This window comes from Morone saxatilis, unplaced genomic scaffold (assembly GCF_004916995.1).
Source record: "Morone saxatilis isolate NCDOM2014 unplaced genomic scaffold, NCSU_SB_2.0 Contig18, whole genome shotgun sequence".
NCBI lineage: Eukaryota > Metazoa > Chordata > Actinopteri > Moronidae > Morone > Morone saxatilis.
In genome coordinates, this window is record NW_023339740.1 from 18,726,880 (window position 1) to 18,741,635 (window position 14,756).

General features: G+C 39.5%; 1 protein-coding gene across 1 annotated transcript in view; it reads left to right on the forward strand.

Moving 5' to 3' along the window:
* Positions 1–1,473: 1,473 nt before the first annotated feature.
* Positions 1,474–14,756, forward strand: part of LOC118328885 (protein phosphatase 1 regulatory subunit 1A-like) — a 26,676-nt gene continuing 13,393 nt past the window's right edge. Inside the window, exons 1-2 of the mRNA XM_035662810.1 lie at positions 1,474–1,874; positions 11,201–11,261. Of these exons, the coding sequence (XP_035518703.1) occupies positions 1,794–1,874; positions 11,201–11,261 (142 nt within the window). The 5' untranslated portion in view covers positions 1,474–1,793. The remainder of the gene's footprint in view (positions 1,875–11,200; positions 11,262–14,756) is intronic.

A 14,756-nucleotide genomic window follows, 5' to 3' on the forward strand; every position in this document is an offset into this window, starting at 1 on the left:
CACACACACACACACAACATGTGGTGTCTTATTAACACACCTCTCTACTTTGATGACAAAGATGTAATTCGGGAAAAGCTCTTATTACAGTGACACTCACTCTTTCACTCAGAGCTACAAGAAAATTAAAATGTGTTTTTTATGTGAGGACGGTTTGTGTGCAGTTCTAACAGAACAACATAATGGCCAAGGTAAAAAGAGGAAAAAGGATTCTGATGTTGTTTTCATTTATTCATACACGAAGTTCTTCAGGTCAGAGGATTTACCTGGAAATGTTCTCTTTATTCAGCTTACTGTAGGTCTTCAAATTTATCCATTTACTATAAAATGGACAAAATGACGACTGCCATTTGACTTAAAATACACACATTTAGAGACATCGCTGTGGACAAGTGGTCTGGGGCTCGCGCCATATGGTCACAGTGTTCCTGGTTTGATTCCAGCTGGGGGATCTTTGTTGTTGGAGGAGGCACAGCCCCTCCCCTTGGTCTGTACTCATATTTCTTGTCTATCTCAGCTATAAACTAGTATAATAAGGCAGAATGTGTTAGAAAATGCTTATTGCTTACAGTCATAATGCATAGCAGTCTAATGAGAAGACATCATCTCTTACTGTAAGCTACCAGTCAGTGTCTGGAGAAAACATCTGTTCCTTAATTTCCAAGAGGAGCTTCTAGCATTTGAATTAAATTATGTTAAATTCAAATATAATTTGAATGGGGTTTCCAGTGAGAATGTAAAATGTGAAGTTACAAGGTAGCTTACAAAATGATCATATTTCTGAGGATGTAATTGCCTGGTTTATTACAACCCAAAATGTAATGCAAATCTGAAACGACACAGGAGTCGTATTCTCCTTGGCTGGTGTCAGGTATCGGAGGCCCAGCAGACGTGTGATGTAGGGACACTCAGGCTAAGAGACAATCAATAAAGACTGTGCTGGCCAGGCAACAGCGTGGACAACCTTGGTCAGATATAAAGAAAGCTCCGATAATAATTGCATGGCTTTATCTGCAGTTTGGTCTCCAAATTGTCATTTGAAAAATATAGTCTCTGTAATCTGTTTAAAATAGGTTAGAGATGTATGTACATATAACTTAGATACAAGAGAGAGAATCAGTGTTTGTATGACTCATTCGGAGTGAGGCTCTTATTTATTTGAAATACCATGTAGGTTATATTTAAGCACGTGTAGGAAGGTGATTTTAAAAAAAAAAATCCAGTGATCTTGCATCTTTCCTCCCCATCCAATAGATAGAGAGAGAGTATGTCTTTGTCATCCTCTCTCTCCCGTCTGTGCAGGGGCTGCTGCAGAACAGCCCTTATCTCAGACGTCCAATACAGGCAAAGAAATGTCACAAGAGGGTGGGACTTGCGTGAAAGGGAGTCAGGCACAGCGAATGAGAGCGAAGGAGAGGTGTTCCTAGCAAAGAATGCCCTTGCCTTAGCGCTGAGAGCTGGGGGAGACAAAAAGGAAGGAGAGTGAAGCCGGAGTAGAGACACCAGCAGGTGCTGAGGGTAGAAAAATATATAGCAGAATTGAATTGAGGTGCCAATCAAAGCTAGGTAATCAGGGAAAAGTGTGTTAAAGGATACAATTAAAGAACAGAAAATAGTCAGACAGAAAATATATTACAATCTTAGTTTTTCCTAAGCTGGAGCACACTTATTTTCTGTCTCAGCCACCCTCACTGAGCTCTTCACCCTCCTTTTCTCCTACGGATTCTCCTTCCTCGGATCATACCCTCCTCCTCCTCTTCGTCCTTTCCTCCTCTTTGACAGACAGAGCCACAATGGAAACTGGGAGCCCCAGGAAGATACAGTTCACTGTTCCCCTACTGGACACCCACCTGGACCCAGAGGCAGCTGAACAGGTGAGGAGGAGGGAGAGGAGGAGGGAGAGGAGAACGGAGGCAAACGGGGGAGGAAGAGGAGTTGGATTGGGTGATAGGAGACTTTCAGGCTTTTAAGGGTTTATTTATGCATCAGTGACATGGCTGGACTTTTAGCAACATCACTGTGGAAAAGATTTAAAAGGAAATCATAGTTTGTGCTCACTCTGTCCCTTTGCAAAAATTGGAACAAGAAACTGAGAAACATTTATTCCAATCATGAAAACAAGCAGGTGCAGACAGAGCGGAGCAACTCAAGAGGAATAAAAAGCGCAGTGTACTGTGTCCAACATGCTGGAGTACAGTCTGACGACAAACTGCTGCTTTAAAGAAACCACCTTTTCAGTTTTATATTACTCTCTTGCACCTAATTACCAAGCACTGTATTTTCAATTCAGCGTTTAAGTGATTATGATGAATTTAAGATCATTAAATTGTAACAGCATGACGTGCACAATTTAAAGAAAATGAAGTTTGAAAAGATGCAAGAAGTCTTTTAATCCCTTATTTTAGATGTCATAAACTCGACATCACACAAGACACAAGAGCAAAAAGCTCTTATTAGTGACTGAAAAAGACACAGTGGGTGCAATCCACGTGATAATATAGTGAAAAGATGTGTCCCATTTTCTCGTTTTTATAAATATAACATAAACAGGACAGGTCATTCATAATGAATGAGCCTTGAGTAAAACAGGCAAAGATTTATGAGTCTGACTACACTGAGACTCTCTCTCTCTATTGCCCTTCCTTTTTCTGCTGTTCACTCTTCTCCCCACTGTGATGGTAAGACTCGAGATGTTATATAGAAGGAGCGTTGTGACTGTGCATTTAGGTGAGTTTCTCCTTTTGAGGAGACGTATCCGATTGTTTTGCGGATATAGTAGGGTCAGGGTAAAGTTCAGGTAGAGTTAGAGCGAGTATTAAAACTTGTAAGGCTCAGATGAGAGGAACTGAATGTGAATCATTGGCATTGTGTGTGTGTGTGTGTGTGTGTAACACCAGTGATATACAGCAAATAAAACAGATAACAAAGCCTGCAGACTTTTTATGTCCAGATTGCACTGTAACCATAATACTCCATGAGTGAAATAACTTCCATCCTCAAAGAAAGGAGAACAGCTTTAATGCAATTTTACATTCTTTGTCATGGTTTGTAATCTTAAGAGACCACTTGCTATAATTCAAAATGTTAGTTTTTCATGCTGATACATCTTAATTTTTCCCAGTAGTCGAATAACCTAGTCCATAAAGTCAGTCTATAACATTGCTGCCTGAAGCAGTTTGAGGTAGCCTGCCAGATGTTTCTAGCAAAAAACGATTAAAACTGAATATTAATCACTGTTTATGCAGATTTTATGAGGTAAAAATGCTTTTTAAATATGTAGTGTATGTTTATGAGTGCGGCAAGTGACACTGCACAGGAATCAATTAAGGGAACTTGCCCTCCTTGTACCATTTTGAATCTAATCAATACAAAAGGTGTTTGCTTTTGGCCTGTGACACACCATTAGGTTTCAGTTTCCACCCTCCAAGACAAAAAGTTTGGCCTTGGTCTAATAACTCTTAATATATTATCACGGTCCACATTGCAGTGTCTATAAAATATTACACCCTTTTTTAATGTTTTATGGTTTAACAAGACTGAAATAGGATTTAATGTCACTGAATTAAGTGATCGAAGTTAATAACAAATATAAAATACAGGACCTGTTTGCAGCAGTATTCATCCTGTTTGATAGGACAAACCTAAGTCGTGCAGCCAAGAGGCCTTTTCACTGGAGACATTTTGATTTGTCTTATAGCAGAAAAAACACATAGGTGAAACATTTATTTAAGGGTGGCTCAGTTCGATCAAGTTCCCCAGTCAGCCATGAGTCAGCATGCACAATACATAAGACAGATACACCTGTTAGGTGCACTTTTGATAAAGTAGCTGCTCAAAGACTGTTTGCTGCCCCCAGAATGCTGCTACCTGTAGTATCAAATCACTCTTACTGTTACTATAGTAACCACAGGTGTAGTCAAATCAACTGAAGGATTATAACTTTAATGAATCTGCCAGCAGATGGGCATAAAGGCTGGATGGCATGATTATCCACGCCTGAAACATATTAGTTTGTGCTACTGTGGAGCTCATTATGTTGCCGTTTGAACTAAGAATCATTATTATGTGTGTAATTGGCCAAGTGATATTAGAGACATTGTGTCTGTAAATTGGCGCCTGTGGTAAATTTGTAAAAATTAATGTAGTGTGTGTTTGTTTAATTGTGTGAGTGTGTATCTGTCCATGTATCCTTGGAGGGAATTTGTCTCTCTTGCTTTTTCTTCTTCTCTGTACATCTGAAAGATCCAAATTTAATTAAAGTTGCTCAGGTCTCCCTGTCTGTTTTGTTTGTGTCTGGGTGTCAGAGAGTTGGTTCCCACTGTCTGTGTTTATTTAGTTACACGTCTGATCCCAGGCTGCAGCCATTTATTACAGAATCTTAAACACCTCCAGCCTAGTGTTTACCTACTTTTCTTCACCAGCCGTCAGACCCCCTCTTAGCTGTATACAAGTAAAATTCAGTTTACATCTTCTGCAAAGACTCAAGAGAGTTCTTAGCCTCAATGGCCAAGCTTGGCTGATTGCCACTGAGACTTTACCCTTTTAGGCTGCATTTTCAATTTATTCTAAGACCACTATGAGTGGCCACTGAGCCTGCATGGCCTGCTGGGCACTAAGTATGTGGTTTTATGTGTGTGTGGGAGACGGACAGATGACTGAGACAGACAGCCCAACAGCGAAACAGCCGGATATAAAAAAACAAACAAAGGAAATCTCTACATGTATAAAACAACAAAATGGAAATGTGTGTATGTGCTTGTCTCTGTGTGTTTGCAAGCACACTTATGAATGTCACGCCAGGGGGCTTCACCCATGGTTCAGTAATCTCTGAAACCTGACACCTCCCAGCATGATGAATCAGCCTCTGTGGAGACCTGCACGTCAGTCAGAACAACCTCCCTGAGGTCGGACCCTCACAACAACAGCACACACTCATCCTCTTATCCACACACAGATACAGTGTGTGCCCTCTTATCATAACCTTACATTAAAGCTCACCGTGTACTTATGAGCACAAACTGTGCCGGATAGAGGCCAAGATCTGATGGTGTCAGTGGATGACATAAAAGATAGCAGAGATATTCTTCTTACTATTAGACGATAGGTATTGCTAGTTTCTAAAGTTTCTATGTTAAATGTGAAGGTGGAGAAAGGGGTTAGCTTAGCTTAGCTTAGCATAAAGACTGGAAACAGGGAAACAGTTACCCTGGCTTTGTCCAAAGGTAAAGAAATCAGCTGGAAACTTCACAAAGACAGTAAGACTCCAGGAAGTCACTGCCCCTGCCCAAAATATAGTTTGTAATAAAGAAATTAGATATAATGTGTTAATTAGTGAGCTTTAGAGGTGCTATTAGGCAGTTGTTACCTTCAGACAGAGACAGGTTAGCTGTCCCCCCCTGCTTCCAGTCTTTATGCTAAGCTAACTACCGCTATCTAGCCTACCATGACTAAGCTCCTGGTTGCAGCTTTATTAAGAGACAGACAACTAACTCACAGCAAGAAATTGTGTCTCTTCAAATGTCAAATTGCTTTAATAATACACAATAGAGGACAGTAAAGGCCAGAAAAAGCTCAATGGACATAATAGGGAGATCCATTAAACAGAGAACTATTGCTGAATAAAGGTTTGAGTGGTCCAGTCCTATTAAGTATTTACTTAAGTATTAAGTACCTTTTTCAGTTTTTGTGCCAAGCTAAGCTAACTGGCTGCTAGCAGGAGCCTTAAATTTAACAGACAGATATGAGAGTGGTGTTGACCTTGTAGACAAAGTGAATATGCATATTTCCCAAAATGATGTCCTACTGCTTTATGCCTGCATGTGTCTACACAACAACGTACACACACAAATACTTATTACCAGGATCAGACAGTAGTCTGATTAGGGAAGGAATCATGTTAACACCAGGTTGTTTGCTCACATTAAGGTTGTAAATGGAGTATGTATAATATGATTAACACAGCTGTGCACCTCTGAATTAAACTCTAATTTCTATTTGCTTGTTTACAGCTTTAAATGACAATGTTATTCAAATAAATAAATAAATAAAAATCAAATCTGCTCCCACACCAACAGACAGTTGATACTGAACTCATTCATTACCTCTATCATTTAGATGAGGGCCACTTGGTGGAGAAAACTGCATTCATAGATGAAGGCAATATTCTCCTTGTTGAGATGATTAATTGTGACATTTTGAGGTGATGTTCTTTTATTACAAACGTTTCAGGGCCGACAGTGTCCTCCCTAATATTCCCTACACTGACATATCAGACCATTTTTCTTCACTGAGAACATAAGAATTACTCTGTATTGCCTCAGAGGGGCTATTTTCCAAGAAGAACCTTTGAGTGCAGTAGATTATATTTATTATCAGACCATGCATATCACAACATTGAGGCAATCAAGACCCATTAAACTGAAATATACAGTTTTAAGAGATGTAGATGAGATATATATATATAATCATTACTGCTTTGTACAGTTATAAACTATTTTTATATGTAACTTTTACTGCCATTCGCTAAACCCCTCCCCAGTGGCCATATCTCATAGCATATCGGCCATGAGACCCAAGTAGTTATTGAACGAAATAAATTTGTTCATCCATTTTTCTCCATTCATTCCAGGAGGCCACTCACTGAATTGACAACACGCTGACATCAGACGCACGATTGTCTACAAACCAATCAATTGCAAGTTTAGCGTATAAGCAAAGCAGCCAGACAGGGTTATGTAGGAACAAAATAACTAATCATTCTTAATACAAGGACAGCCTGGGACATTCAAAAATGATTTGACATTGATAATGAAAATTCAACTGGAAAATCTCCATTACTATTATAGGCTGCATCTGCAATCTGAGTTTTCAATGTGAATACAGTCATTCCCTCTATTTCAGAGCCAAATGAGACCACAGTTGGAGAGAGACTATGAAGATTTATAATGGCTAAGCACTGATTTTAGATACCAAGATCATATTTCAAACGACAGGATGAAGGATATGGAATCACATGAATCCTTGTATTTGCATTGTACCGAATATCTGATAACTCAGCACTGCCTCAGCCCACCTGATAACAAGGTGGGAAAGTTTTCTTTAACCTTTATTTTTGCAGCAATTTACTAGGTGTGGATGCCCTTTTTGTGATTCAGGGCGCTGAGCGGTGCAAACACATTGTGCTTGTTAAGGTCACACGGGTAACTCTTACAAAACTATCACTGATTTTCTAAAATGCAAAACGTGGATAGGAGGTAAAGTGTTTAAATCTCTGGATTTAAGTAGATTTAAAACTATACATATTTTTTTCCTTCCTCTGTCACTCTCAGTTGAATTATTCCGTGACAAGATAAATAGTTCCCAAGGTCAAATCTGTTTCAAGCACTTAAACATGAACAATGGAGGGTTAGCTCCTCCAACTCTCTTACTTCACCTCTGCTGAAATGTAAACGTGTTTAGGTGAGTGGGCATACAATACATGCACAAAAATACCCCTGAACATTACCACAGAAGGGTAACCACTGCAGTGCTTTTCTACAGAAGAAAGTAATTGGTTGATTTTTGACGTCATACGGCACTGGGGCCTAAAGCTAACGTCAACAAAACATGAAATACTTTGACTCTGCTGTCTCTTGGCCTGACCTATATTTTCCAACCAAGGGTATTTCGTCCACTGACCCCCCCCCCCAGCAAGAATATCAGGCATGCACGGCTTTTCCTGCCCACCCATCACTTTCGAAGGCTGTTTTTGTTCATTGTTGTGAGGAGTGACAGAATTGCATTTTAAATGGACTGTGGGTTGAAAGGCAGGCATGTTGGTTTGAGGGGTGAGCCTGTCCAGTAAGCGGTGGTATTTGTGTGAGCGAAGGATCAGGGACTTTGCTATGCTGCCGGCTGAGGAGAATAACAATGACTCTGGGCATAATCAGTTCTACACAGCCATGGCTCATTGTGCTTTAATGTGGGCTGGAGGTTGGATTTTCTGGAATGGCAACAAAACACAGACACACAAGGCCAAAAGATTTATAATATACACAAGAGTATGAATACAACTTATTACCATTCATTTGGAGTTTTCAAACTCTGAGCCTCAAAGTGCTTGGAGAAAAACACAGAACAAATCAAATAAAGATACCATAAAACAGTACCTATAACAAAATGTCTAAGACACAAACAAACAAATAAACATGACTTACAGTTTGATGTGATTTAAAACTTTCTACAGACATCACTGTTCATCACGATCATCTGTAGTCTCAAGCTTTCATTGTGATACAGTTAGGAGACTTTGCACAGGGGACCAGCAGTGTAACAGATTTATGGATTATGAATTGACTTGCCTTCTTTTTCACCAGGGTATCATTGTATTTTCATTGTATGTGTGGGTGCTCAGCTTCTGAAGTTTGATGTTAATGACACAGAGACAGAGAGTTTTGAATCAATTATTATCAGTGTAACAGATTCTTTTTTTGCATGGTTCAAATTAGTACGCTGCATTCATGTCCTTACTGAGTATGCATTAGTTGGATGCAATTCACACCTGGCATCACAATGTAACTCAAAGTCAGCTATTAATTGATTACTAACTTAACGTTTCCCCTGAAAGATCTTCATTTATCTGTGGAAGAAGTGGTTTGCAGACAGAGAAGAGGACAGTGGCGGCTGTTAGGACCTCATCCTGTTTTAGGTACTTGGCAAAAAGGCATGACAAATGACATGCTTTTCAGGATGTCAGGTCAGCAATTTTCTTGTAAAAGTGTAAAAAGCAGTAAAACATTTCTGCCTGCTTGGTAAAGAAAAGAAAAATCACTCAGTGCCTCTTCTTATTCACACTGCCTTCCTGTACTCCATGGCCGTGGGTTGAAAGGTAACAAAGATGAGCCTCTTCAAATCTGAATACCCAATTAGACTGTGATACTGAGACACTACTGTCTGCTCATCTCTCATTACTGCACATTATTTCTGCAGTTACATCTCTATTTCATGTCATTATGTCAATGTAAGGCTAATCAATTTAGGTTTAACTTCATGCAGAGCTCCAACCGCAAATGTATCAGTGTGTGTGTGTGTGTGTGTGTGTTCAGGGAGAAATTGTGGTCAGGTTTCCTGAATAGAGCAATCCAGATGAACAGAGTCTAAAGTGATGTTTTGTGCTTATAACGTTTTGTGTTATTTAATAATTTCCTCACTTCCTCATTTTGTTCAGCACAGCCAAGCCTCAAAGCCAAACCTGCACCGTGCAATTGAAATCCAAGGACAACGATTCAGTTCCTCACTTTCCTCAAATGTAACTTTGAATGCGCCTGCAATAAAAATGTGCCCTGCCTTTTTGCTTTCCATTGTAGACCCGCAGTGCAGCTCAAAACCTTATGGCTCCATTTTTGCTCAAACTTTAGTTTCACATCTCAATAGAAAATAGTTCAGCTACTAGCTGATTTAAAATGTCTCATATAATATCAAGTGATGCTCTGCTGTGTAGGCTGAGGTTTGGCTATGTATATGGCTGACTGGAGTTGACTCCACAGCTTTGTAAGTGCACAAGCAGCATTTAGAAAAGATGCTTGGAGGACTGGAGCTCAAATGCCTTTCAGCGTTAGTCAGCAACTCTGTCAGCTATGTGTAAGGAGTGCATTTGTGTATGTGTGTGTGTTCATCTGTGTGTGTGAATAATTGATTGTCTGTTTAAATTCCTTTATCACAGCCTTTTAGGTTTGTGGGGCAATAAAATGGAAAAGTAATGACCTGATTCTGGAGGCGACAAAAAAGTAATTGCTGTGCTTTCTCCAAAAATCTCTGGTCACAGAGTTAGAGATATAAGGCAGTACTGATTTCATTTGATATTTGCATAATCATGCAGTATATATTTTTCCCTAAAAGTGCAAACGATATATACTAGATCATGGGTGCATGGACTAGACTGCAGTCTAGCAAGGTAAGAAGTGAAAAATGGGTCTGTTGTTAATTGGTCATCAAAGGAAACAACCATGTGTTTCCCATATTAGTAAAAAAAACAGCTATGTTTACGGGCTGGACTGAACAAATTTGGTGTGGAGTTGAACCTTAAGGACAGATTCATAATTTTACTGCATATTGCACTTTTATATTAATGGATGTCAAACTCATGCTAATAATGCTCATGAGGCAACGTGGCAAGGCATGGTGACATTTAGTATGGCGCTGCCTGGGTGTTTTGTGATCCTGAACTATTTTTCAGCTACATATGTACAAAAAGAATATTCATTTACTGCTGTTGCTCACAAAGAGGGTTGCCATTTATTTCCTCTGTATATAGTTTCACCTTCCTTCTCCCTGTTTACATTAGAGGTTGGCAGTCAAATGAACAAGTTTCTAGTACTTACTTCTTTCCAGTTTCAGCATGAATTAGGCAATCTTGGCAACCTATTCCTCAGATTCCATCAGCTTTCATAATTAAAACTTGAGGGAAATCCAAAAACCTGATGGAAACAGGTTTTTGGATCCAACATATTTTTAGCACTTTTGTGGTAATGGACCTTAGCAGTTAAAAATAACAAAAGTTATGCATTGTAACTCTTTTTTTAAAAATCTATAACCAGAGAGTTTTAACAGCTATATGTTCGGACTCAGTGAAATGTGTATATTCTTTCAAGTATTATCCCAGAATGCTCCATAGCTGCCACACACCACTAGTCATGAGCCAAGAAGCAAGTAGGTGGTGGCAGGCTGCCCGGCTGATCTCACTGCACAGAGCAGTGTGAGATCCAGCATTGCTCTCACCCAGCTCAGGCATCTTCAAAGTATTCCACAACCAAACCCAAAATATGCATCACCCAGGCTGTGTTATGTGCTGCCAGCACCATGAGAGAAAGTGGATGCTGAGTTGGTCATAAGATCGGTACTGAGGGAGAAGGGCTATACTCTCCCTGATTGGCTGAGTATGTAAATATGCAAATTTCAGTGCACCGCTTAGCATTTTAATTGGTTGAGCCAAAATAACTGTTAGAGGTCAGTGTGTAATTACAGCCTGGAAGTGCTTGAGATTTATCAGTCAGTATTTTAATATTTCTACTTCAAGATCTTCGAGGCTGTTTAAGCCAAGGTTTTCAGATGATTTTTAGCTTCAAAAAGCTTCATAATGTGTTTTACTGTCATACCAGCAAACATCTGAAATTAAATATGATTTGTTTTCTCACTTTTGAATTTAAATTGCTCTACTTTTCAGATCAGAAGACGTAGACCAACACCTGCCACTTTAGTGGCATCCAGTGATCAATCATCACCTGGTAAGGCACTTAAGTGCACGCACACACACACACACACACACATTCACAGTCATAATCTCAAGATTCACTCTAAGCTTCATAGATAATTTTGTTCTATTAAAGCTTTGGTCTAAAATTGGTAGTTCAGTTGATAGAAAAATGGCGAGATGATCACAGAGATTTAAAATAAACCTCCAGGTTAGCGCGCATTCAGACTCTATAAGCTCTATTGCTGGCAGCGTGTTGCTTTAGGTAAAGATGAGACATAAAATAAGATAGTAATAAATAAGGAAGTCCAGCAACAGATAGTAGAGCAGTAACACTATGGACGCGCAGCCCAACCAAATGAAGGAAAAACCAAGTCTTAAAACTAAAATAAATATTTAACCTTGTGGGGACCATTTTTTCTCCTCAAATGGGATATTAGTCCCCACAGTGTAATTAGTACAGGTATGTAGGCCCACACACTAACAAGTTACCATATTCACATAATATGTTTCATAATAACCCAGACATTCAGGCACCTGAATAGCTCACCTAGTAGAGCTGACACCCTATGTACAAAAGGCTGAGTCCTTGCTGCAGCTACCATTGGTTCAAATCTGACCTGTGGCCCTTTGCTGTGTGTCATCCCCTCTTCCCTGTCTACCTTAAGCTGTCCTATCTAATAAAGGGAAAAAGCGCTCCCCCCCAAAACTCCTCTCAACTCTATTATGCACCAAATAAATCTCTGCTGCAGTAGAGCAACAAAAACAGTGTGTGTGTCCTCTCATGAGATCTTAATGATCAAACACAACAGCGCTCCTCCAGAGAGTTATATTGTTCGATGAGTCATCCATTTGCTCCCTGCCTCTGCTGTGCTTTGGTGTGTGTGTGTGCAATGTGACCCAGTACAGAATTAAAAGATGATCAGCTGGGAATATGGGGCAGCAAAAGTAATTTCCTCCAGGTGAGAAAACAGAGGGTGGTGTTCTCTGTTTTTTACGAACAGATTGGAGTTGATGCGTCATTGAGGATACCAGCAGAGTCTGCCTTCGTTATATCATTTAACTCACACCATTTTATCACTGAGAGTTGAAATTATTAGTGTTTTTATCTTGAAAACAACTGTCTTTCTAATTGGGTCTGATTAAAATCAGTGTCTTTGCCTGTGATGTGTTTGCTTAATGTGTGCCTCAGTTTGCCTGTGTGTATGCAAGATTTCATGTGCATGTTTCTGTGTTTGATTCAGTAATTGGATGCCAAGCATGTGTGTCTCGGCGTCAGCCTTGATCTCTGAATGAAAGTTCAGCGAGAACCCTCAACAATCCTCCTGCTTAGTAGACAAGAAGGGAGAAAGAAGAAAGTTAAGAGGCCATCAAGTGCGGATATAATTTGTGAAGTGATAGAATGGGTATGTGTAAAAAACAAGAAGAAAGCATGAAAGCTTATAGTACAACAAGACGTGTTATTTATTAGATCATATATTATGGTGTTCGTCTGTTCTTTTTCTGTCATATTCATTTTACATGAGTTATAAACTTGCTTGGATTTTGTTTGTTTTTTAGTTAGTGTTCTTTCTCCATAAATGAAAAATATTTAACTGACTTCAGATTGGAGAGATTTGATTTTCCATCAACAGTTAATGGTCCATAGAAGAACTAAGAGGAAGAGGTTGGAGATGCTTCTGGATAAAAGTGGTACAAGCTATATTTTGGGGAAAATGTCATGAGAGAGTCCTTAAATTAGTCCCAGAATTGTCCTAAAATATACAATGCTTTAGGTTCTGGCTCAGTTTAATTTCTGATGTATTGCTTATTGTATTGCTCTTATTTAAGATGCATCACTTAGACTTTGCCTTTTTATTACTCAGTCAATGGTTGTTTTTTTGGGGGGGATTTCAACCCTGAAATTCTGTTTGTATAATGCTATTTGTTTTCCCAGTTACATTGTAATGGGAAATGTAATTGGCTGGATTATGTTCACAGGCAGGTTTATGGATCCCTTTATCAAGCAGTTCGTCTAATGGTCCACCGCTTTGGACATTTCAAACTAGTGGATGAATTGCCATAAAATATGGTTCAGACATTCATGGCTGTCAGAGGATAAATCCTGGTGACTTTGGCCATCCTCTGACTTTTCTTATACACCCACAGGTCAAAGTTTTCACTTATCAAGTAAAATAAACATCTACTGAATGGATTGGCCCAGATTTTGGTGCAGACATTCATGGTCACCTTGGCCATCCAACTTTTTCTTTTTAAGCACCAACATGAGGTTGACTTTTGTTGTTTTGAGTGAGATGTCTCAATTATTGGATGAATTGCCATGAAATTTTGTTCAGTCATTCGTGTTCCTCTCAAAATGAATTGTAATAACCTTTGTCATCTCCCGACTTTTTCCCAAAAAGTTTAGTTTGTCCAAAAGTTTGGTTCTTGAAAAGTTAATGTAATTTCCATCAGCCTCAGCTGTACTTTCAGTTTAGTGCAAATGTCAGCATGCTAACATGCTAACTTTAGATGATGAACCTGGTATAATATCTGCATCAGCATGTTATCTCGCCTTCATCAGGGTGGTGACAATGTTTGGGGAATAAAGCATCTGTATGGGAGAAGACCTGTCCGACTTGTAGTTTTGATGGACTAGAAAATTAGAAATCATGAGAAACACAGCCATGCCATGGAAAGACTCAAGACAGGAATGAAAAAGTTTGACAGCGTAGGGAAAGTCAGACATCAAATCAGTAATAATCGCAGACTGAGACAGTTACAGTTTCTCTCTGTGTGTGTGTTGGTGTTGTGTTGGTGTGTGTGTGTGCGTGTGTGTGAACACGGATGTGTCAGAGAGGAGAAGGGGGATGGGGAGAAATAGATATGATGATGAGGGAGAGGAGCTGTACTGGTGCATTAATGGTGTGCCCCACATCAGACAGAGCCCTGCATTATTTAATGCTCTGCAGATTGCTCTGCCCTGTGCACTGTGAACCCCAAAAGCACATCAGAGGAACAGCCACAGATGTACAGACGACTGAGAAACAGGCTGTGGGCAAAATAATGAGGAAGCAGAAATTGTAAAAAAAGAGTGTGTGCCTGATTTGAATCTTCCCTGACGAGGAGGCTGGCTTTTTGGGAGGATTTATGTCTTTAGTGATTCCTGAAGAGAGACAAAGAGACAACTTGAAACTAATATTGAATATCTGAACAAATTTTAGTACATACGGAATGAAAGAATGGGAAGAATCTATTCTATTTTAGTATTTTGTGTTTCCTGATGAGTTGCGAGCATTTGGCTGCTGGTATGAAAATTTCAACAGCAGTGCACCACTATATGTCCTTTGAAGGGGAGGATATAACTACATGCCCACATAAACGATCACGTTATGTAGTTGTGTTTAAGTGAGACTCTTCATCTGTTAAAGCAGCAGGTCTGTGGGTCTGTGGTGGAGTGTGTGGAGGTGTGCCCACTTGAAGAAGAAGAAGATATACTTTATTGATCCCCTAGGGGGAAATTGCTTTTTTCACTCTTTTTTTTTATACA